Source organism: Haliaeetus albicilla, chromosome 22, assembly GCF_947461875.1.
Source record: "Haliaeetus albicilla chromosome 22, bHalAlb1.1, whole genome shotgun sequence".
Lineage (NCBI taxonomy): Eukaryota > Metazoa > Chordata > Aves > Accipitriformes > Accipitridae > Haliaeetus > Haliaeetus albicilla.
Genome location: NC_091504.1, coordinates 15,263,681 through 15,290,204, shown reverse-complemented (window position 1 = coordinate 15,290,204; position 26,524 = coordinate 15,263,681). Strand labels below are relative to the sequence as shown.

The 26,524-nt window shown below is 34.9% G+C and overlaps 1 protein-coding gene across 6 annotated transcripts in view; it reads left to right on the top strand.

The window, feature by feature from the left end:
- SNX29 (sorting nexin 29) overlaps positions 1–26,524 on the top strand; it is a 144,644-nt gene that overhangs the window by 70,966 nt on the left and 47,154 nt on the right. For 5 of the 6 annotated variants that reach the window (XR_011329307.1, XR_011329308.1, XM_069809977.1 and 2 more), the window contains one exon: positions 15,937–16,077. Coding sequence is in view for 4 of the 6 variants with exons in the window: in XM_069809977.1 (XP_069666078.1) it covers positions 15,937–16,077 (141 nt within the window). In the remaining 2 variants the exon portion in view is untranslated. Of the gene's footprint in view, positions 1–15,936; positions 16,078–16,988; positions 17,263–26,524 lie in introns of those variants that run through there. The other variant, XM_069809979.1, reaches the window with a different exon arrangement.

Genomic DNA, 26,524 nt, shown 5'->3' with positions numbered 1-26,524 from the left:
ATTTAGGGGGTTTTATTGTGCTTTTGCACCTTACTTCTATTTATCATTGGCATGGCTTTTTAGAAAATATGTTGTGTTGGTACAGAGTGGATTTTAACAGACTTCATCCATTACTCATCATCAGTGGAAAACAAACAACTTGTGACTGAAGGCTAAGCCTCTTGAGAAGAGGAAAAAAGGAAGCAAAATATCATTGCAAGATTCTAAAAAGATTGAAAATTCTAGCTTTACAAGAAGACACTTTTGAGAATTTTATTAAGTTCTTTATGTCTACAATATATACTCATACTGTGCAAAATTCTGTTTATTGGTATATGTATTTGAAAAATGTACAAGTTCTTTTGAATATGCTCTATTCATTATCTATTCACACTAGCAATTTACAGGACATACGTAATGTGGAAAGTTAGAAGCGTCTATCTAGAATAGACATAGAATGTCGGTTGTCAGGCTAGTTTGTCTTTCATTACAGAACAGCACAGAATATCATACGCTTCCTCTGGTGAACAATTGTATATTTGCTCAAATTTGTCTTTTAATCTTTAAAAAAAAAAAGTGAGCAAGAATTACCTTTAGAAGTGACATAAAACTTCTATAATTCTTACTAAACTTTGATCTTGGTACCTACTGAGACCTTTCCTTATTGAAGAATACATTAATGGCATTCCTACCAGTTTTTGATCTCAGTAACAGGAGTTGACTGGGAAGAGTATCTGTCAGCAAATAACTTTGTTTTCTGCCACTGTGCATGTGAAAAAAAGAAATTTTCCTAAATAGACATACACTCTGTAGCATAGCACTATGATGAAACACTTGAAGTGATTGCCACATCTCTGATCAAATATGTAGTTATGTGCTTGCTGAATATATATTCTGCATTTTATAGCTACCAGGAAAGCATTAATTTTTAAAACTTCAGAATAGCCTCAATAACAGCACTGTGCATTTATCTTGTTAAATCTCTGCCAAAACATGTGCTCCTGATTACAGGGGATTTGATTCAGTGTTGAAATTGTGGAAGAGGATATTTAACAGGCTACCAGTATGTAATGAACAGGCAAGGACTGGGAGTGACAATTAGGATAAATGACTAAGCTCATTTCTGAGAGTCCTCTTATTCATAATAAACATTATTTTTGCTGCTTTATCATTTATTTCTCCAATGGCAGAAAATTAAAATGCATGTATAACTCTTGGTATCAGCTACATGAGAAATTGCTTGTAGTATATCAATGTAAAGGAAAGTAGCAATATTGCAGAATATTCATATTGTTGAGATCATTACCAACATCTTTTGGAGTTCAGATTTCTCTGCGAGTACTTGAGTAACCGTAACTTGAGATGTAAAAACTGACTCTTGGTTGTGCTGGTTAATTCTGAGAAAAAGATGTGAAATGAGCTTTGGAGAAAGTTAAAATGTGCCATTTGGAACAGGCAAAGTTTGAAACTTTGGGTTTGGGTAAGCATAATTTTTAGATATGCTAAATACTTATGACTGTATTGGAAATTAGCCTTAAGATGCTTAGCCTGCCTGAAAAGTAGATTGTATGTGTAATACTATTAAGGTAAGATGTTGCTGCCAAATGAAGATGTTACAAAAGGGCACGGACCTTGATCATTGCTTTTCCAAATGCAGTTCATGTAAATGTGTTTCTAACATTGCTTGATTTGTTCTGCATTTTCTGTTATTAGAAAGCTAAAGAGATTGTCCTCCTTTCCCCTCCTGTTATGAGCCACCTTGTTAATCTTTGCTGATTTGAAGTTGTGTATCTCTGGAGCATTTCAGTTGATGGAGAGAAGAAGACAGCGTGCCAGTGGAGACTTGCTGTCACATTTATGGTTGATGCACTTTAGAATTGTTGTGCCTCTTCTGTCCCTTTTTGCTCATAAATGCATATTTTCTAGCAGAAAATAAAACTACTGTGTATTTATCATGTGTCTTGCAAATGACCAAAAGAAGGTGGAAAGAACTGCAGAGCACCTCAAATAGTTTGGAAAAGTATGAACCTATCAGTTCCACAGTATCTGTCATCTTTTTTTGTGGACTTGTAAATACTTCTTAAGAATATAAGAATTAGGAGAAATAAATCTGGGTAGCTGTGCCTCTTCAAAATCAATGCCAATTTTGCATTTGTTCTTCTTAAACCAGGAAAAGAAATGAATGACATGTTAATTTGCATATCAGAAGGGCCTGACCTGGACAGGATAAGAATGGACTCCAGCAGGAGTTTTGTTATAGTGCTCATTTTTTAATTTTTTTTTTAATGTGATGCAGATTTGTAATGCTGTTTTGAAGGGCATTTCAAAGCATTTCTTTTTGTGTCATATTAATATTTCGGTATGTTTCAGATGTCATGTTCAAAATCAGTACATCTTCCATCCTTAAAAAAAACCCAGATCTTATTCTTCAGTGAATATAGAAGCAAAAGTTTCCAGCTCCAGCATACTTGTCGCATAGTTTCAAACATCAAGTATTTTCTTTAATTTCTGTTAAGGATTATGGATTCTGGACAAGCTCAAAAATCAGGTTGTGGACTCTGAAATCAAGCAACGTTTTCTAATGAATCCTGTTAAATGTGGAAATTTTAGTCAGACCTCTGTAGAGTTACACTGTACTCTTGCAGTAATATTTAACTGGCAGAATTTACTGGTTATGAATCTCAAGAATTTAAAAACAAGGTCTAGAAACATAGCCAAATTTTATGCTCAGTTTGAATGACTGAGTTCAAGGGGACAGTTGTGAGCAGATTAATCGCTGCTCACAGCTTAGCACTATCTAATACTGCCTTAAAAACTAAGAGCCATAGACTTATATCATTCAACTGTGGCTGTTAGAACAATTAGATGCTGTATAAATTTTAGTGAAAAAGCTATTTAGAATTGGATGTGCACTTAAGTGCAGTTACTAAGTTCAATTAAGAAATATTTTTTCACTTGTTTTCTGAAATATCACAATTTCACAATAATTGATGAGCTTTCAGATGACTACAGTAAACAAATAGTGACTATAATAAATAAAGAGAAAAAATAAACGTTGTGATACAGGGCTTTTAACATTAATTAGCTGTTTAGGGCTTTGTTTTCTCTTGTACTGTGAATAGTCCTCTGATGACAAATATCCCTACTGAGAAGAGGTGGCTGTAAGTGTTGGGGAGTTCAATTTTGTCATTCCCTAGGGTATCACATGGGACTGAAAGATGGGAAGACTTGATACTTCTAGATGGGCTACTAAGCCATGGTGTGGAAGGTGGTGTTCCATTTGGTTTTCAGTGATACAGCGTAAAGGAGGGTATGGAGATTTCAGACAACTGGAGATCTAGTATTTTGCTGCATGAATGAAGAGAACGTTGGAAAAATAAAGAAATTGAATTCATCAGGATTTGGATATGTTTCTGGAATAAAGGGAGTTTTCAGAGGGATGATTTTAAATGCAGGACTCTTACTGGCACTTGAAGATCATAATATTTATAAACTGAGAAGTAGAGGAAGGTTTACATCTAAAGAAGAGCAGGTGTTTGGGAACAGAATAGGAATTTAAATAAACTAAAATTAATTAATTTAAACTCTGTTGTAAAAGGAACAATAAAAGCAAAAATTCACTACTGTAATATTTAACTATAAAAAAGAAAATGAGGAAAAAATGAAGCTGGTTGAAAAAACTAAAAGGGACATCTAAGATGGTTTGCAGGCATAGTGAGGAGACTATTTAAAAACTTGGATACTGCTCAGAGGAAATGCATATCCTACTTTTAAAAAAGAGAAAAGAAAAACAAGAAAAGAATGACTAAGCAGCAGAATAAGGAAATTTATTAGAAGTAAAGAAATACAGTTTAAAAAATAAAGAATTTAAGTAATCTCCAAAGAAAAATAGAAGAATGTACACATTCTGGAGGAAAAAAAGTAGAAATACAGTGTTACAGGCCTTTTACAACTTTCAGAAGGCATAAAATCTAATGGTCTCTTTTGTACGTGTCAGGAAGAGGCCACTTGCTAAAGTCAGTGGGACAAATACTCAAGCAGAAGAAGGAGGTCTCGGAACATAAAACAGTAACAGAAAAATGCATATTTTAAAATCTAGTTTACCATGGAGTTGTTATGGAGTATTCCCATTCTGGATCATTCCTTGTGGAGAATTAGCAGATTGTCTGCTTTAAATGAAATAGCAGAAGATCTTATTGAACAAATAAAGTATAAATCTCCACATGCAGTTCACCAGGAATTCAAGGGTGAAATAGCTGAAAACTGGCTGATAAATAGAAGATTTTGAAGTGGCTAATCTGACACAATTTTTAAAAGGGTTTAGGGAGATCTAAACACAAAGTTGTTAGAAATCATTAGGAAAGGGATAGAAAACCAGAAAGCTCTGTTATGCTATGTATAATCTCTGGCTTGTCTGTGTGCAGTTCTAGTCCTCTCCAAAGAAATGTATCAGAACTGGAAAGAATACAGGTGAAAAATGAAGCTTTTTGATTTGAGGAGTGTATTAGAAATTCTCAGGCTGCAAGACAACTGAGAGGAGAATATGATAGCAATCTTTCAAATCATGAAAGACATGGAGAGATTTTTAACTGTTTCAAAATGCAAGTGGAGCATCCATTGAAACTACTAGCTTGCAGTTTCAAAACAAGTGCGTGACAGTGGTTTTCCCAACATATAATTGGGGTGCAAGACATCTTGCCACAGAGCTTGTGAATATTGAAAGTTTACATGGGTCTAGAAAATAATTGTGCTAACTAAATTGAGGAAAAATCAATCCAAACACAGAAACGTGACTTCTTTCTCAGGAAATCCCCGGATAGCAATATTTTGGAAGATAGGCAACTTTTCTGGATAAATATCACTGTACCTTTTGTTCATGGTCAAGTGTAGTGAATAAAATACATTTCATAATTCACCAAAGAATTTTCTGAACTGTTGAAATCAGTATACCTTGCAGTAATAGTACAGTGGAAGAAACTTGGAGGTCATGGTGTAGGATTAACTAAACATGAGTTGCCCTTGTAGTGCTATGCTAAGAATGACTAATTTAGTCCTAAAATGGAAATAATAGGTATGATTAGGAAATCTCTTTCCTTCCACTAAAGTTTATCTTCTATGTGTGGCAAGCTCAATCTAATGTTTTCAGAAGCATATCCCTTCCCTTTATACTTGCTCAGCTTTGTTTTGCTTCAGGTTTATATCTCAACTACTGTCTTGCCATTCATTAGTGCTGACAGATTACTAGTATAATTAATTTTGCACCTGAGTAGAAAGATTAATTAGATGACCAGTTGATGTCCTTATTATGAATCAACAAATACTAAGGATTATTTAGACATTACTGGATGAAATCATCTGGGCTGTGATGAGTTCAGACTAGATTATCATAACAATATCTTCTAGCAAGACATCAGAACAATTACAGTTATCCACTTTGAGTCCAAAAGAAGCTTCAGAGGTTTATTCTCTTACAAAGTTTGTGATGGCTATTAGTAAGTGGTAAACTGAGTAGTTATAAGCATTAAAGGACCTAGCCACATATGCAGAAACAAATACATTTTTTACAAAGTTAATAGTTAAGAAAGCCTAGTCCTTTAAACAGATAATTTAAATATTAGGCAGTTTTGTAAAATCAGGGTTATGCTGGCAAAAGTCTACTCTTCTCTTATAAATGTCCTGTCTTCTCTAGTTAACTAGTTGCTTTCTGATGACTGCTATTTGTGATCTGTGCAGTTTGATGCCCATCTCTTTTGTGAGGCAGATGCTGCTCAGTCAGCCTACCATTAGAAAATAATTTCTTGTCTAGTATATTCACAGGGATAAAGACAGAATCCAGATCAGACTAAAACCAAATTTTTGCATTTACCTTTTACCTCTAGATGGTGATAGTTAGTTGCAGTTTCTTTACTGCCTGTGAAGCAAGGTGATTATTGCAATAATATTATTTTATCATATTTCTCAACTGTAGAGTACCTTGTTATTTTCTGCGTACATATGGATACTACTTTCCTGTGAAGTGTACAGCAAATGCCATTGGTCATGCCTTTTGTTGCTATAATTATCAATGGCTGACACTTAAAATAATGAAACCGAGATTTTGTGATTCTTAAAGTGATATCAATATTTAAATGGCTGCTGGCAAATCTGCCTTGTTTGCAGAGCAGTAAACATCTAAGTAAGTAAATAAGATTGAGGATAAACATGCTAATTGGACAAGACTGTTGTTATTTGCATATGAATAGCCCCCCCCTTATCATCAATAAACATTCTTTTCTTACAATATTTTAATCCTTTGACTCTTTTAAGTCCTACTGTTTAATATTGACTGATATCTTTTTCTCATAATATTTTTTTATATTCCTTTAAATGTTGTTCTGTTTTTCCTCTCCACTTCCTCTCTGAAGGAAGAGCAGTATACCTTCATACGAAGGGACTATTCACGGTACCTGAATGCTGCTGTTTAAACAGAGGGAAGACTTTTCACAGAAATGCAACATAAAAGAGGTGGAGGAGAACAGTATCTGATACTCAAGTGTCTTTGAGGGGGAGGTGCCCAGGAAATTCTTTGGGTGAGAGATGAAACAGTGAAAGCACAGTCTGGGTTCTGCCAGATGTGACTGTTGACCTTTAATTTATATGTGAGCCAGCATAGGCTTCTACCTTTGATGAAATACTAAGTCTTAACAATGGAAGACAATGGATTGACAGTTAAAATAGTTGAAAATTAGGCAACAAATTGCAAAAATTAAACTCAAAGTTGAATGTCATTTCCCTGATGTATGAGGAATTGGATTACTTTAGCAGCTGCAGCACTAAGCAGGCAAAAAGGAGCAAGAAATAACGTTCTAATGATATTCCATCTCAGAGCAGCTCAGGGCAAGTAGAGAAGAAAATGGCCTGGAATGGTTGGGAGAATATGAGAGAAAGATAGGGCTCATGGCATTCTGAAAGAGAGTGGTTTGAGGGTGCATAAGCCCAAAAGGTTGAGTATCCCACTTTTTCCGTAATGGGACCTGAGGATGTGTCAGAGAAGCATAAGAGTAGGTAAAGGAGAAAAAATTTTAAATAGCTGGGGTGGAGGGAGTATACAAAGATGAGATCAGTCCTTGGAAACTTTTATAATTATTTATTTTACTAAAGGAAACCGTAATTGTCGTGGTTTAACCCCAGCCAGCAACTAAGCACCACGCAGCCACTCACTCACTCCCCCCTCACCCAGTGGGATGGGGGAGAAAATCAGGAAAAGAAGTGAAACTTGTGGGTTGAGATAAGAATGGTTTAATAGAACAGAGAAGAAGAAACTGATAATGATAACACTAACAAAATTACAACAGCAATAACGAAAGGATTGGAATGTACAAATGATGCGCAGTGCAATTGCTCACCACCCGCGGACCAACACCCAGCTAGTCCCCGAGCGGCGATTCCCCGCCCCCACTTCCCCGTTCCTATGCTAGATGGGACGTCCCATGGTATGGAATACCCCGTTGGCCAGTTTGGGTCAGGTGCCCTGGCTGTGTCCTGTGCCAACTTCTTGTGCCCCTCCAGCTTTCTCGCTGAAAAGCTGAAAAATCCTTGACTTGAGACTAAACATTACTGAGCAACAACTGAAAACATCAGTGTTATCAACATTCTTCTCATACTGAACTCAAAACATAGCACTGTACCAGCTACTAGGAAGACAACTAACTCTATCCTAGCTGAAACTAAGACACTAATCCAACTTAACACATTGATGTGCTTATAGAAATGCTAACCTGGATGCAAAACATAGTAGGAAAATAAAAGCAGAATTTTGATTTTCAAATTATTACATACTGACTACAGAAAGAAGAAAACAATTTATGTCCAGTAAAGATAGAATAAATAATAGTTATCTTATTTACAGACTGATTGATGAGATCCTCCTTTCCCTGGCCAGAGCACCCAAGATATTTTAACTGGAGAAAAAGCCAGCAGTTCTGTCATTTTACCTCTATTCTCCTCTGCAGAACCTTCTTTCACTGCAGTGGTTGTCATGCGTTGCAATGACTGTCTCAGTTCAAAGTGCATGTTTGTGAAATGGTGTTAATTATTTTGGGGTATTATGAGTAATATTTTGCTGTAAAAATGAGCTAATTATGTTATTGAGGGAAATCTTCTGTGCTGATTTGATTTGTATTAAAAAAAGATATTGATTCCATCCAGCAAAAGCGTAGGCATGCTGCTTTTGTTCTTTAGTGCCCAGTCACTTTAGTGCTGTTTTGGTGAATAGAAACAGAACTGTAACTACAGAAACACAGTGAGCATAATTCTGCATGCATGTAATTGAATGGATAGGCCTGAAGTGCATGACATTTTTCTGTTTAGCAGAGCAATACTGGCTGTTTTTAAGGTTTATGGCGTGCATTCTCTCACATATTTGCCACTGTATTGTTCATTTTTATGAACTAAATAGCAAAAAGTTGAAGATCTAACATAACAAAATATAGTATTTGTAGTCTTTGTGCAAGTGGATAAAATGGTCTTATTGAGATAAAAACTTGTTCACTTTAATTCCTGTTATGTCTCTGTATGTAGAAAGGCACACAAAAAGCTGCTCATACCACAGCTGAAAAGTTTCATTGTTCCGTTTGTTTTTCACTATGCAGAAATTCTTAAATTGGATCATTTTCAAAGTGGGAACTTAACCATAAATGCAGTCCTGCAGCTGTGTCAAAATATAACTTGCATTTGTATTCATTTCTCACACTTCGAAGGTAACTGGAGAATTCAGCTTGAATTTATATTCTAAACAGAATCCCATTGTCCCCAAGTAAAGTAAAAAAATGTAACTGGTTCTTCCTTTTTGCTATACACTTCCCCTTTGGATTCATACCTTTTACTTCTATATGTTTTGAGTGCAGTAATAGTTTTGATAAAAGCTTCCTAAATAGATTGAAATACATCACTCATCTCAGAAAAGCACACTATGAAATAGGAAGAAAAAGGTAGTTCTAATCCCCTGAAAACTGTTATTTCTTAAATTGTAAATTTTGATCAAAATCTTTTTTTAATTTAGTGTTCCTGAATAATTAAGATGTACATTAAAGTTGAGTTAGTTTTAAGAATTTTTAAAACTTTATTATCATCATAAAACAGTATTTGAGAAACAGAACAAGTAGTAGTTAGAGAAGCTCATCCCAGAACATGTCTGCATCTCTGGTTAAAATGAATGCATTTTCTTCTTTCCACAGAAAGACTATGCAGTCCTTTTTCGTAGATTACGTTAGCAATACTCTACAAAAGTACTGGCAGTTTTGTTTTATGGAAATATTGCGGGTTGTAAGATTTGTTTAAGCAAATGTTAAATTAATGATTATTTGGGAGTTGTTGCAATGAATATTCCAGGCTTCTATAATGTCTATAACACCAAACTCAGTAAATGTAGAGAATCAGTAGACAGCTTTTATTGATGTTAACAAGTTTTGCTCTATGGTTCAGAGCACTGAAATTGTTTCCATTCAGTTTCTTCTCCCCTTTTTATCATGAAGAAATTTAACAGACATTCTTAAAAAGGGGGTTTTGGTTTGGTTTGGTGGGGGGTGAGGCACGTTCATGTTTTTTTAATGGGAAACTTACAGCGGAGGCAGTGAAAATGATAAACTGGGTTAGGCAGTTGAGGAGAACTTTTAATGCAGATGAGATCTTGTCTCCTCTTACTACCAGCTCTCCATCAGTAATTCTGAAATGGACATTTCCATCTTGTGCTTGATGTTCCCTCTCTGTAGTTGTAGCAGAAGAGTATGTCTTTATGCTGTTTAGTAGATTACTTTTTGTAAGAATAAAAAATTAAGTTACCCTTATCTTTAAGATTGGTAAAAGATAACGTGGATCACAGTAAGATTAAAGTATTTTAGAAGATAATTTTAGTAGTTCAGAAGATAATTTGGGGACATTGCAAGTGTTGCAGTTTGGACCTGGCATGAAATTATGATTGTTTTATGATTATATAACACAATATATAAGTATTTAAATTGACTATTTCGAGGGCAAAAGGTAAAGGAGATGCAAGATTTTGTTGGTAGATTCTGGCTGTAAGAAGGGGAAAAGCTGAAATGCTTGCAGTTTGAACTTCATCCATATCATCTCCTTGCATGGTTTTTCTTGGCTTTTCTAACCCAACAAAGTCTTAGAACAGGTGCGTCAACATAGGTAGTTGGAGGACCAGTCTGTTCTATGTAATTTTTTATTTGTTCCAAGCTTACTTTGTGCTGTCTGCGGGAAAAAAGGCAAACTTAAGCACATAACATCTCCCTCCCTGTACAATCTCGTCTCCCATCCCCCCCAACGTTCAAATTGCCAGTCTGAGAAGATGCATAAAATCCATTTAAGAACTGTCATTCATTCATTGGTTTATCCTGCTGAGTACTAGCAATATGCCTCTTAAGATATGTGTTCTGTTAGCATGAGCAGGTTTGATTATTAATCTTCTCATCCTTTTTTATCTTAATCTGTTCTATCTAAGCAGATATTCCTTTATCTGAAGCAAGTATTCTCATCTTACAGAAACATTTTATACCTTCTTTACCAAGCATGAAACTCTAGCAAAAAATTAAACCATCTCTACTAGTTCACATCTACTTCCTTTTTCTTGCTGTACTGAATACTGAAGTACTGAAGGTAAAACTATGGACCAATGGTACTCCAAAATTATTTAAAGTGTCATTTAAAAACATTTCTTGATGTCAAGAAAACTTTCACCAGTCAAGCCTAGCTGAGTTAACATTTAAAAAGTAATGGTGCTGATTTGCATGTTGTGTTTTTGTGTTCATACTGATTGGGTTGTCTCTACCAAACCAGTTGCTAATTTTTCTTGTCACATGCTTGGGCATTGATTTGAAAGGCGTAAGTAACAAACAAGAGGATCTCCAGAAAACCCTTTTTCATTAGTGAGGGAAGGGAAGTTAGAAATAGACTAATACAGTAGAAATACAATAATGCAGAATTAATAGTTCCCCCCCCCCCGCCTCCGATAATGCTTAGTTATGTGGCAAATGCCACAGTAGCTTCCTTAGTCTAGATCAGTCTCTTTTGCATTCCCTATACTGCTCATCTTTTTTTTCTTTTTCATGCTTATAAGAAAAACTATGACCTGGACTAGCATAGGACTGATTCTTTACAAACTTTCTCAGTATTCGTTATGTCATTTGAAGTGTTCTGCTGCTGAAATGTTCCAAGTTCTCTTGCATCTTGTGCCGTTGAATTTTATATGTGGTTTAGTAGAGTTTCACTGCTCACCTTCCATTGGCATTATTCTCTCCCCTTCTGGCAATTTTCTTGCCTCTGGAATGGGACATGGACTCGTGGGGACTTTAACTTGAGCAGGTTTGTATTTGTGGAGCTCCCATCCACAGAGTTCTATGGCTAGAATTCATTTTTTCATTATGTATTCAGATCTTCCTACCAGGAAATGTGAGCCATATTTGTGGGGAAGATTCAGGAGTAGCTTGGTTTAGGGAAGTTCCTTTCTGATGCTTAATCTGGTATTTCTATAACCATGAATGTCATTGCAACAGAAGACTATCTAATATGCCATTCAGTATCTCTTTCTACCTAGAGTGCTTGAGAGAGAGCCAAAAAGTGAATCCTAAATATACCAATCTATATTATGCATCCAAAAAGAAAAACACCCACTTTAGACTTTTGCAGACCTGAAGAACGAGTGTTGATTATAGGCATTTAATCTGTGAAGGTAGGAACTGGAGCAAGTTGGAATTTTGGCCCTTGTCCTGCTCAGGCTTTTTTACATAAGGAGTGATGAACTATGTCAATAGTTACTAGTCTGTTACAAGGATTTGTTAACAGCATTTCTGACTCAGAACTGCTTAAAGATTCCTTAACCTCTTAAAGAAACTTTTGGTTCAAAACCAGTACCGTGGGCATAGAGTTCATTCATTTCAGCATACAATCATTAAACTAGTGCTTTCAAATTGGTTCTCAGAAGTTTTTCAGCATTTCAGTAATATTAAGTTAGCAGGTAGTTGGCTGAAAAACAAAATACTAAATTACTACTGTTTTTGCTATTTCTCTTCAAATCTTTGACTTCAAACATGTTTGTTATGAGAAAATAACAGATTAATTCATTATATATACTTATTAGCTGAAAGTTTTCTTTAAGCTCCTGTAAATCATAGCTACAAAAAGGTTACCAACCAATCGTTACACAGGAGACCCAATTGGAAAGTGCTCCTAAATTACAGGCAAAAGCTACTTAAAACATTTTTGATATACAAGAGAATATTGAAGTAAAATCTTTTGTCTACAATCAAATAAGCATTCTAACAGTGGTTTTGATTTGGTCTGTAAATTCTCATTACCTTGAAAATTACTTAATTAGGTTAGGAAGTGGATGGTTTCAGGAAGACATGGGCATTTGAAAGGAGGTGTAGTGATTTGGAATTGATTTTTAAATTGATCAGAGAATGAGCCTAAAAGTAATCCTTTCAACTTTCTATAACATGATCTTAAAATACTGTCCTGTAATTATATGTCATATGTTAAGGTATTTTCAGTAGTAGAAAGTAGTGTCGCTCTACGGTGCAGCATGATAATTTGGGACAGACATGCACGAAGTATATTTGGCAGCTACAGATTTCATTGATTTCCTATTAAAAGACTGCGAATGAAATTGCAGATACATTGAAGATGATGGGAATAGTCCTAATGACATTTAAGACAATTTCAAACCATGCATCTCAAGTTGTTTGATTTGGTATTATTTAAAAATTTTGCCTACAAAGATAATTGTTCCCTCTTATTCCTGTGCTTAAGTTGTATGGTCTGTGTTTGATTTAAATGAGGATAACTGTATGCCTCATATTACTAGACTAGAATAAGTGTATACAAGCAGTTTTATATTTAGGATTTACTTTGTCTGATTTCCCAACTGAATTTACATTAAGGGTCGTGAAATACCTTGGCTTGTGAATAGTATTCCCTGTTGAGATAATAAAGCTTTAAATGTGTACGACATCATGAACTTTAATATGCCTTTCATACTCTATTATATGTCAATAAATTCAATATGGCACAGGGCTCCAAATGTTGCATTTTCATTTCTTACTGTCTAAAAGAAATCAATATCTATGTACATAGAAGAACAGGAAGAAATTCTTTAACAGTTTTATCTAAGAAATTAATTACATTTTTGCAGTCCTTAAAAATTTGTATTACAGTTTACTGGATTCCTTAATTAGTTAACTATGGGTTACAGCTTAACAGGTAATATTGAACTGCATGATTCACCAAATCACATGTGCAAAGATAACTGCTTAGTTGAATTAGGTTTTCCATATTAAATAACTTGGTTAAAAATAATTTAAGCTTTTTTGTTATCCCCACCTCCCATAGAGAAGCTGAAACATGAATCTTGGGAATGTATAAAAAATTTCAAATGATATCCTGGTTGAAGTGAGAATAGGCAGGGAGAGAGGTTAGAGCTGGGTTGAATAAAGAGTATTTGATATAGTTTTTACTACATTAAATGAATTGTATTGAAATTATGCAAAATACTTGAATTTCATATTTGCCTTCATTTTCCTTCAGAGGTGTACTGAATTGTTAAAACAGATGGTCCTGTAGGTGTTTAATTATCTTTATCCTGGCTGTATTTTCAAAATGAAAAAGAAATCCAAATACTTCTTGCAGACTTAGAGAGGTTCCATCGTTACACTATTTAAATTCTTGTTACCAAAACTAGTTGAATTTTTGTTTACATACTATCCTGGTTTCAGCTGGGATAGAGTTAATTTTCTTCCTAGTAGCTGGTATAGTGTTATGGTTTGGGTTCAGTATGAGAAGAATGTTGATAACACACTGATGTTTTCAGTTAGTCTAAACATTACTTAGCAACAAGTCCAGGATTTTTCAGCTTCTCGTGCCCAGCCAGCAAGAAGGCTGGAGGGGCACAAGAAGTTGGCACAGGACACAGCCAGGACCGCTGACTCAAACTGGCCAAAGTGGTATTCCACACCATGTGATGTCATGCTCAGTATATAAAGTGGGGGGAGTTGGCCTTGGGGGGGGGGGATCGCTGCTCGGGAACTAACTGGGCATCAGTCAACGAGTGGTGAGCAATTGCATTGTGCATCACTTTTTTTTTATATTCCAATCCTTTTTATTATTGCTATTGTCATGTTATTAGTGTTATTACTATCATTATTAGTTTCTTCCTTTCTGTTCTATTAAACCATTCTTGTCTCAACCCACAAGTTTTACTTTTTTTCTATTCTCTCCCCCATCCCACTGGGTGGGTGGGGAGTGAGTGAGCAGCTGCATAGTGCTTAGTTGCTGGCTGGGGTTAAACCACGACACATACACATTTGTAATTCCCACAACACTCTGAATCTCTTGTATTCTTAGACATGCTAATTTTGGAATTATAGTATTTTTTGTCATCATCATGAAACGTGATGAAGTACAATAGTAACCAAGAAATATGCTTGTTATTCAATAGAATCCAATATTATGAATACATGAATTTTTTCTGCAGCGAAATATTATAATTTGGCAGAAGTTGCATGGTATCTGCATGGTACATTGTATTTTGTTGCAAGGCAGAAGCCTCCTATAAATGTGAGAAACTTAGGTGTCAGTAGAGATAAGAGGACTTAAGGACCAAACCAAAGGTAGGCTGCATAAGCTGCTTTTGTGGGAGAAGACATTCACTTGACATCACTGGATCTCTGAAATACCATGAGGCCTTAGTAAAATTTTGTTTTTTCTAAGGACTTGGCAAATCTAGAGGAGAAGGACCATGTTAATGTTTCAGTCATCAGGAAAAGCTACAATTCAGTGTTGGAATTGGCCACATCAAAATCCAAATTTCATTTTTTCCTAGTATTCTCAAAAATACAGTTGTTACTGCCCGCTCTTTGTGCGATGGTTGTTGGTGTTGCTTTTTTATGTAAGCATTCTCCTGAACTTGCCTGACAACTTACTAAATTACTGGGTTTTGTTAGAGAAGCAAGGCAGTGCACTGTTATCAGTACTATTTCAGCTTAATTTGTGATGCAAAATACTGAGGTTATTAACACACACACGAGAATGAATGAGCTACAGATTCTATAGAAGCAGCTAAGGAAAAGGTCACTGGATCTTGAGTTTTGATGCTTGGATTATAGTTTCTGACTTGTGCTATTTCAGCACTCCTTGAAACTGTGGGTTCATTTCTGTAGAGGAAAGGTTATTCCCTAGTAATGAATGAAATCTCAGCTTTCTGTAAGTATATTTCACTTCTGCATGAAATTTTCCTAGAGAATGTGAATATTTAGCTTGTAATTGGTAATATGCTCATGAAATAATTGAGTGGCAAACAAAAACAGAATCACAAAAACTACAGCTGTGTTAAATTATACTTAATGTCCTATACAAGCAGAAAGAATGAACTGTGTTTATTTTCCAAACAATAAAATTTCTAGTTTAGTTTTCAATGTAAATTTTTCTTAAAAAGTAAATTAAGTTTCATACTTTGGATAAAATTATGTTTTGCAATTCTGATGCTACAAAGCTAATTTACAAAGTTGAAAAACTGTGTTGAGTACATAGAAATCAATTTTATAGTGATATTAAATTATTTTTTCCTTTCATCACTGGCTAGTAAACTATGCTGGAAACCGTTGTAACAAAAAGTGCTACCATGGTTGCCCCAGAGTCACATTAAAATGAGCAAGCTATGTTTGTTTTGATTAATGTAATAAAAAGAGAGAAAAGGAGAAGGAGAGAGAAGAATGGAGAGAATAAGATTAATGACCCATACAACAGAAACAGCAAATGTACAGTCAGAGATGTATCTATGGATAAGTGATCCTGGAACTTCTGGTACCATTGCATCATGAATGGGAAGGTGTTAAGCCATGAAGCCTTAAAGAGTGAAGGTGATATATTAGTTCAATGGTTTGTCTTTCATTTATTTCCTTCCATGTCTGTATTTTCCAGGTCTATATTAGGATAAAGGATGATGAATGGAATGTTTATCGAAGATATGCGGAGTTCAGAAGCTTGCATCATAAATTACAGAATAAATACCAGCAAGTGAGGACTTTTAACTTTCCACCGAAAAAGGCCATTGGGAACAAGGTACTTAAAAGAACTAATAGTATCAGTAAGAGTTGGGGAAAAAACCTTTCTTATTCACGCATACAAAAAAAGAGATGACTATCATAAATATTTTTTACACCTGCTACTTTTATACAGACTTTGCCCTCATCAGCTGCAGATTGACTGATAATGTAGTTAATGCATTGATTTTTCCACTCAATGGAAAGAAAACTTAAACATTTTTACTAAATGAAATATTGATGACATACACAGTAGACAAATGCATAAAACCCCCCAAACTGTACTGGACAGCTGTATATGTAAAATGTAATCTCTACTCCATTCTTTTCAATAAATGTCAGCAATGAACACTGGTAATTCATTAAATATTCCTGTAAATTTTAAAAAGTATCAGTCTAAATTCCTTAAATTTCCTGTGCTCTTTACCAATTGTTGTAAGTTCTTTGAACCAACTTTTTAAAGGCATTTGGATGCTTAATTCCAATAATCTGTGTCTTTGTGTCTTAGCTGTCCCATTTTAAAATGGGAATTTCTGTGTTTTCCTATCATATAGGGATTTTGCAACAAATACAGTAAATATTGTAGTATGTATGTAGTAAATATGTAGTATCGTGTAGTTTAATCCTTAATCACCAAACCTTTAAAATGTTCAAGAGTTTAAATACACATTGCAATATACATCACAAATCCAGTAAGAATTGAGTAGAGAAGTAATCAAAGTAGTTCTTTACAGTGTAGCAATGATGTGAAAAAATTGTTTCACTATCACAAGTAAAATATTTGAGATTTAAATCATGCTCATGACTGAAAACATCTATACTAAACCACTGGGTGCTTAAATCTGCATTCCTAATGTTAATCAAATTTGTTAGCTTTTATAAGGGATTTTCTCCTTCTTTTTTTTTTTGTTTTGGTTTTTTTTTCCTTAGAATCACTGAGTTCCTGTATCAAATATCTAAGAAGCATCAACCATAGTGATCAGTGTAGTCATCAAAAGAAAGCTGACATAATGACTAAAATACTCCAAGATCTTCATGACATTCTATTTGGCCTAAGATCACATTAATACATGTATCACTAAAATGCCAGAATCATGCTAATTATATCTATTGCAACTTTGTCTAGGATAGAAAAATCATCATTGCTAATTTGTATGAAGAATATAAAAGTTAAAAAACAAATAGAAAAAAAAATCATATTTATAAATTCCTTAATGGCACTCAGATGTCATTGAATGTGGATTGTGAATGTTTAAAGATAGTAACTCTGACTGACTTCAAATGATTTCCCAAGTGTTCTGTAAAAATGAGTAGGTAAACTTGGCACATGTGATATGAAATGAGTAGTAATGCACACAATCTAGAGTAAGTGGTAGTGATATAAATATATCTGGAATTTATCAATGAAATCTGTAGGTCTCTCTGCTTGGCATAAAGTCCAGAGTTAATGTGGTTGTTCATTGCTTACTAACCTAGTAAATGAAAGTACTTATGAGAGCTTTTCTGCTTTTTTTCATATATTAGAAGATCATGCATTTTTAATTTCATTTTTAGTGGATAGTTTTGTAATAGAAACAATGTATTTTCTTCTTTGTTACATAACTAATTCTCCTTCTTTGAAGTGCTGGAGTATCAGCCACTTCAATTAATTACAAAAGCCTTCTTTTAAGCTTTTTTTGATAGTCTTTCATCCTTAATAACTTTAAATACTAATTGAATTCCAACTTCAGTTGCACAATTGATGCATACAAAATTATCAGTTGAGCAACTCGTTAAAAATTTTGCATCGCTTATTCTTTCAGTGCTTTAGCTTTGGGCCAAAATTCTACCTTAATCATGCATAAACCCACAATCACTTTCTGTCATATCAGATCTCAGGAAAAGTATCTTTTCTTTACAGTAAGAAGTGGCTGCCATCTCTTGCACTCCTGAAAGACTCCTATGATGAGACACAATCCAGTTATATAATCAGAACTGATTAGTGATTATACTTCTGGCTACCTGCTGTAAACAGCTTGCAAGTCCCAAAGTGGTGCTTTCACATCAGCTTTGCAAGAGCTTACCTCTATCACATGAGCTTATTTCCACAGCACATTGTGTAGGCAAATTTTTGTCCTTTTGGTGGTGCTGTTTTCTATACCGTGTCATAGGATGTATGGCATTTAGGCATATTGCATGGTTTTGTGCTGTATGGTGGATTGTGCTTCAGGAACAATTACCCTGTAGATCCAGCAGAAGAAGTAGCCTCTTGGAAAACATTGCACCGTGTGACTGACTGAGATGGGTTCATGGCCTTGAGATAGCCCTCCTTTCCATGACAGAACAAGTTGAAGTAATTGTAAGGTTTAAAAATTCAGTGTAAAATTAATTAATTCATGTGGGAATGTCTGTCTTGGAATTCTGTAGAACTTTCAGTTTAGGATGAGGGATTTGTGCAGGATGTTACACATGTAAATGTTTGGTAATAAACATTAGAAGAGATACTGTCAATACTACTTTTTTCAATACTGCATTTTTAACTTTAGTGGCTACCCTTTTAGATATGCTGTTAGATTTCAACAGAAATTTTTTCTCTCCGATATTAGTTACACTGTTTTTAATAGAATTGCAGCTGCTTTCCCGTTTCCACATTAATCAATACAATCTTAAATCAGTGCCTAGAGAGCAGTTTCGGTAGCTAAATTCTGCTAACCGAAGTATCTCTATTCAGTTCATGTTAATCTATGTTTTTCATATTCTTTACAAATCCTCAGTGTTATTGGATGCCCAAGTAACATATTGGTAAAACGTAGTCCTCCATGTGTAAATGGCTAAAAATAACTATTTTACAACTTTTTGGAAATGGTGTTGTGTGCTTTTATATCCTTCAGGTCTGTACCTGAATGATGTTATTTATTGCATATTTTTAATATACTGTGTTTGGTACTGTGAGGCTAATGAAGGTGACATGCTTATTCTAAATGTTAGTGGCATTGAAAGAGGGTTTTGCTGTTATTGATACCTCCCTTGATACCAGCACTAAATCTGGTGTTCAGTTATATGTCTCAGATTGAGGGAACCTCCAAGACTACAAGAGGACACCATGTTCTACAGAATGACCTAGAACCACTACTGCAGAGTCACAAAATACTATCCACTGTTTTGCTATGCAAAATATTGGACCTTTGAGGAGGGAACTTGACTAGAAGAGAGTAATGTAGAAAAAACCTATGGAGAACTATTAATTTTCCTGCATAATTTTCCTGCTTACTGCAATAGAAATCAGGGAGATCAGGTTCAAATGCAAAGTTGCAAAGTTTGACACAGGGAAAATGCAAAAAGAAAGCAGAGTTTCAGCTGAATAAGGATTTTAAAACCTGAGAAAATCAAGTATTATTGCATATATATTGTCATCAACTAGCAGTGAAATTTGAAAATGTTTAATAATTGTAAAACAATAGATAAGAGAATCTAATATTTATATTAATTCAAATTATTATGTTTTTAATGTATTTTTGCCTTTCACTTGTTTGCCTAAAGTTGGGACAATTTATCTTAACAGTTCATGTACATGATCTTTCAACAAATTATGTATATACGATTAGAAACTATCTTTAATGCTTGAGGAAACGTAAATCTAATATACAGAAAACCAATTAGTAGGAAATGAACAGGGAAGAGAAAAGAATACTGGTTTGGACAAGTAACCTTTTTTCAATTACAAAGAACAGTGTGTATTTGCCTTTCAGGCTGGTAACGTTATTTTCAGTGTATAAGTTTAAACATTTGAATGTAGTAAGTTAGAACTAATGTAAAGCAATGAAAAGAATAATTTGATACATAAATGTTGCTTTGAATCAAGTCAGAACAGATAATTTAGTTACTGAAGGAAAATAGAACAATAATGCTTGCAAGACTCCATGTATTAAGTTTCATATATGCTAGTCCCCATGCTGTATATTTTCTACTAATGATTTTTCAGTGCTGGTAGCGAATAGTTGTCAAAATCTTTATCAGTAGTCCTTGCAAGAATAAGTGTTCTTCCTTCAGTTTATCAATGTTTTGATTGAGTGAAAACATGAAACATATTCGTTCTCTTTTGTTGTATGTATAAGAGAAATGTCATATACTCATTGTATATTTTTGTACTTCTTTTTTAAACTGCAGATCATTTTATTTAAAACTTACAAATGCTCCCCATGTATCAGCCTGGTTTGTGGTTTGCTAAATATTTTATATGTAGGTGTATATAACAAGACTTGCAATTTCAAACTATGGTTTTCTTGCATGAAATAGATTTTTGCCTTCTAGGTAGCCTTCAGGTGCTTTGGATCTTTTGAATTCATACTTCCATTATCACAGTTTAAGTCTTTGTGACTACTGCCTTCCTGTCAGGTTCCTAACGTCCAAAGGACTGGTTTGGTTCCATTAGCCAGCACACTCTAGGTCTAGAGTGTGCTGAGTTATGTGAAGCTCATGAAGAGAAGCTTCACACGATCGTAATACTCGATTCCAGAGGGATCCCTGTATGCTCCTGCATAGAAATATAGCTTAATTTTTTTCATTTAAGATGAGCCCTTACATTTAGCTTCTGAACCTTTGTGCTGTGTTGGTTTCTCACTTCTTGAAATGTTGCTTTCAGACTAGTGTTGAGTAGTAATATGTGAGTATTTACTGGACCTATTATTCTAATTTTTTGAATATTGCAATGTCCTTAAAATCTATCTCAGTTGCTACTTCTGCATTGGGCAGACTGAAGCAATTAAAGAATGGACTTTAGTAACTGAGTAAACATCTAAATAAGTATCCTCTTCAAGGGTATTGTCCTAATAGAGGACATATCAAAATAGAAATGGTTCTTTGCTTCCACTGAAGATGTGTATTCAGTGATTGTCTAAGTGTGTAGAAATTGAATAAGGTAGCTTTCCACTGAGTGCTGACTTGACTGCTTGATATCCTTTGCTTTCCTTTAAACCATTGGATACCCCATATGGAAAGAATACACAGCACTTTTCTGAGATTAGAAGAGAGTGACTTTGCCATGACTCCTCAACTGCATAGGAGGAACAATACAGAAATCTAAAGTAAGTTTTCTGTCTAGGAGAAAATGTTGAGGGCAGCAGCATCATTTTTAGCCCATGCAACTGCAGTCTGTGAGCTGTTTCTCTAGCCATAGTTTGTTTCATGCCCAAATGTTAGTTCAATAAAGTAAATATGTCCCTCTTGCCTGTCGGTGATGAAGCTAAATTGTGGATTATTTTGTGTATGTAATTACTTTAAAAGCTTGTAAATATTATATGTATGTATCTTAAAAGATCTATTTGTACATATATGTATCCACACATGTGCAGGCATATGACATCAAAGACAGCATTTAGGATATATATGAAGTTGGCTTCTGTAATGTATCTTGTAATTCTGCAAGTTCTATTCACCAGGGACTTTTTTCTGCCAGTATAGCTGCTTTTTTATCAGTGTCTGGTCTGTTTGCCTGTTGCTGAAGACAGAGGAGAGTTTAAGGCGGTCTGGAGGATAACTATGTTAGGATCAAAAGGTATAGAAGGTAAAGATTTTACTGCAAATTAAAGAAAACAGAATATAGCTTGTGTCTTATGCTTATAATGTTTATTGTTTTTTAAAAGTTTATCAAGTAAGGAGTTGTCTGGCTCTGTGCGTGTGTGTGTATATGTATATATGTGAAGTAATTTGAAGCCATTCAAATTAGAGTTTGAATTTTAATATTTTTGCTCTTAAGGGTTTCACATTATGCCATTGATGTGTAACCCGTGTTATGTGCTTCCTTACTGTAGAAAGTTGATCTGCCATTTTGGGCCAGCAGGACCTGTCTATTCAGAGACAGCTACCCTTTTAAAGCTGCTTTTTAGACCAGATGGTGGAGGTACTAAACGCCTTGGAAAGGAATAAGAGGAGGAGGAGCATGAGAGGAATTAAGGTTTTTTAAGGAAGCCCCCCCCGAGTTTGGCAGAAAGAAGCAAGGGAAAAGGCTGTAAGCCTTTTCATCATGCATAGGTCAAGGAGGCAGTGCTGTTCTCTATTATGTTTCAGAGTTTGTGGTTGAGTGGTAAGCTGTCCTTGAGGTTCCCCTGAGGGGAACCTTTCTGGGTTAGGGACAGAGGTCGCCAGACCAAAGCATTTCCATGAAGATTCCAGTACTGGATCCTCTGCTTCCTCTTGTTAACTTGTTTTTACTGTCTCTGTGGCATGAAGTGCTTTTATATTTGCAAGTATCTAAGATACAGTTCTGGTGTTTAAATTTCTTGTTAACTTTTGTGCAAGTATTTTTCTGCGGGAAAGAGTGGGGTAGCTGCTACTGGGTTGGGCTGAGGACAGAGATGAATGATTTGATGAGATAGCTGGGAAAAAAACCCACTTGCTTTGCTAGTATTTTTCAGAGAGCATGATGCTACGTAATTTTCTTTTAAAGGCTATTGACATATTCAATAGAGGATTTCTGCCTCCTCAAGACCTGACCTGTGTGTTTGCAATAATCAGTCACATTTACAACACAATATGAGTTCAAAATTCAGTTTTTATTGTCTGATGCTCACTACTTTACACAGTACATTACATAGTTTTATACACACGTTAACATGGTATATATTTTGCTATTGTGATGTAGTGAAACTGTGAGATACTGTTGACTCACAGATGAGCATTCAGGACTGACAGAAACACGGAATGAAACTTCCTGCATCTTTCAGATCTGGAGAAGGGCCTGTGTTCATACTTTTTCCAACTTCACTACCATTCCAATAAATATCCTAGACCATCACATTAATAAAAACGCTACCAGTAATTGTAGACTGACATGGAAAATCATGTTCGTGGTTTAAAGGAATTAATTCACAAGTTCCATGCATACGTCCCAATGTAAATTTTGTTGCCATGATAGCAAATGTGATTGTAATCGTCAATGTACTGGTAGTGTTTGAAATACGTGTTTTAAAATAGGAAGTATAACAATTCCTGTTTAACTAGTACATAGACAGTAACAGGAGAAATATGGAATGCTTAAAAGAGGATGATTCAGAAAGAATCTTAGGGAAGGAAGTAATTTCATTTTAGGCTTGTATGTTTTTCTGTCTTGATTCAGCAAAGCACTTCAGACCATCCTAAAATTTAAATATGTGTTTGACTTGCATTGAAATCAGAAGTACAGATATATGTGCTTTTGTACTTTATGTGGTTGAGTAGGTCATAGAAACTGTACTTCATCAGATTAGTTTTTCAAAGTCATACTGTCATAAGGAGCTGTGACTTAGAAAGCAGAGAAGAAAGCAAAACTACTAGCTAATGCCTTTGGGGCAGTTGGCTAAATAATTTTTTTAGCACTGTGCTTTGATAACTGATGTCTTCAAGTAGAATTAGTAGAATATTATGACTTTCTGATGTTTCAGAATGGGAATATATTTATTAAAGGAGAAAAGCTTTGGAAATATAAATCCTTAAGTTGTATATTAAAAATTTGAAGTTAAGGATTGCTTTCATTAATGCTTACTTTATTTGATTTTTGGATGATGTAATATAGGTGCTTAAACTGTATATTATTCTTGATTTTCAAAGTGAGTAGATTTTAGTTTTCAACCCTCTTAGTGGACTTAACTAGTATATTGAGTTATTTTCATATACTATTTCGCCTTGTGGGTTTTACGAAAAACTGTAGCTAATATAAATTTGACAGACATGCTTGTGCTGTCATATGGTTGAAAAGAAAGGGATCCTTTTGTGTTATGTTCAGATCAGGAAAGGAACTCAAATTAATCTTACAGCCATATGCATTAATTCTGTAACACTGTTTTTTATGGCATTCTAAAGCCATAAAAGAAACTTTGTCCTCTAAGTTCACCATGTTACTTCATAACTGGAAAGTTCAATTCTCAAAGAAGTATGAGCTTTAAATAGCCATTGAGATTAAATTAATACAATCTAGTTTTCAAATCGGTAACTTAATTGAAGTACCATACAGATAGAAATAAAAACAATTTCACACTTGGCACAATTATTAAGATTTCTAGTCACAGCACACCTCTTTGCTGACACTGTCACCTGCACACTAAGGGGGACTACAGAGTATTTCAGATTTGGAATCCAGATCCTCTGGGTTTTCTACTGGAAAAGACTGCAGTTGATGTTTTATGTATACAGCACTTAGAAAAGAGCATTCAGTTCTTCTTAATTTACATTTTTTTGTCATATCACTATCTAAGAGAAGAGAAATGTCAGTAGGAAATGGTTGGCTTTTATATGACAAATACTTTATAGCAAACACTTCATCTTCAAGTTCTGTAGTATGAAATGTCTGGGTTACCTGAAACTCAGCATGAAGGTTAAAGCTAGCACAGTGCAGAGTAGTATATTTCATTTTCGGTGGTTTAATTTAAAAGATAAACAGTTTGCCAACTTGTACTTACCCATCTCTTCAAGAATGTCTCACTGAATTAATGTGTTCATTTAGTGCTCAAGTATAACATTTCATGAAAATAGTGAATTGACTCTTTTTCTTTTCAAGTTACAAATATTTGCTGTTAATTGGTGTTGAAGTTTAGGAAGAAGGAACACAGACTACTTAGGGTCTACAAAACAAAAATTTGCCTGTCGAGAGGTGTTTTTATTTTTGCTGTCTTGTAATCCTCTAGTTAAGAGAAGCAATTTGTCCTAACAAATTATTAAAGATAGAGCCCATAGAAACAGTTGAGATGGTCTTGCTTTACGTCATGACATTGGGGGGGGGGACGGGGGGGACGGGGCGGGGAGAAAGTAATGTAATTTACATGCTGCTTGGACAACTGCTAGAAAAGTTGCAGTTTTATAACAACTCGTGTCATTTAGGTATTCTAGTAGCCTCCTGGTATAAAATGAAAATATAAAAATAATTTTCTAAATTTGTTTCTTATTGTGATGGTGATGCTAAGTTACAAAGTAATTTGGATTAATAAATTGCCTTTCAGAGACACCTTAGCAGGGACACCTGATTACAGAAGTAAAACTAAAACCTATTTTCTCTGTGAATTCGAAATTTTACCCACATTTTTCTGTCTTTATGTACCTGTCAATAGGCTTGATATTATTTCCCCCTCTCCCCCCGCCAATGTATTGCTTTATAAATATCAGCAAATTCTAATCTTACTTGCTCTGCAGCTTTTGGGGTGATTGCTAGTAGTAAACATATTCAGTGATAATTTTTTTAAAAGCAGAGAAAACTAAATATTGAATACTTCAGATCATGTGGAATGATGGAGACACTTTCTGCATGAAAAACCTGCTTTTCCTCATTGTACCATGTAAAATACCTTTACATGAGGGTACTATAAGTAACAGGCACTTGATACCAGTATTCCTCATTCAGTCAATTTTTGTTTTAGAAATCAGAATCATCCTATCTGAGTGTATATGAACAAAAAATTCTATTAAAGAAGCATCTAGTCTTTTCAGTGGGAGTAAAGTTCAAAGGCCATCTTTTATCCCACTACTATTCGGCAGTTGGGGTGGTAAACTGCTGTATTAATGATTTTTTCTGGGTTATTTTGGTTGGTTGGTTGTTTTGTTTTGTTTAATCATACTTTTACTTGCTAGAGTTAAAACATTTCAAATAAACGTATTTGGATACTGGTAGTCCACAGGTGTGGACAGTAGCCAGAAGCTAGCAGCCTTCTTGCAGATCTGCTTTAGATGTCTTAGATGTTGCTGGTTATCAGCAGACTAAGCAGGACTGCTGTAATCTTAGCTAGATCTATCAGGGGAGAGGTTAGCCAAGAGAGTGGTACCTGGGCTGTTTTGCGGCTCCCTGTAACCATCCTTTTTCAGCAATTCTGTGGCAGTCTGCAGCCATCCATATTCTCTTAGTATCCCCCCCTCGTGACTTGCTGGAACTATTCAACAAGAGGGAGGGAAGTGGCCTAAGTTCTGTTAGAAGGTTTTTAGTGGGAAGGGAAAATACTGAAATGTGGTAGAGAAACAATTGTTACTGAACTTTGTGGGGAATTTTGACAGCAATTTCTTTCACTTGCTGAGAGGGTAGAAGAGAAATTTTAGGTTTTTGTTAACCTGTTTGTGGGTTTTGCTCTTCACTTTTTGTTTTTGTTTTCTTTTTAATTAATTTATTATTTTATTTTTAAGGGAAGTCATCCTGTAAGCTTGTATGTATAAGCTTGTACACTGTAAGCACTGTTATGTACCATGTTTCTAAAGGGTTTTGGGGTGGTTTTGTTGTTGTTTTAAATTTAGAGTCTGTCTTTATTGGTCTTCAGGGCATTTTCAAACCTGATAAAAGAAAGAAATTAAGAAAGAGAACTGCAGTGTTGGGGGAAAGCACTGAACTGAGACACATTTTAACTAATACTGTTGATAGTTATTACTGTAATATAGGCTAGTGAAAAAATGGATCTCAATTTCATGAACTGTTGCTGTAGTTTCCAGAATTTCCTTAATAGAAATACAGAGCTGATAATAGTTGGTCTGAGAAGAAA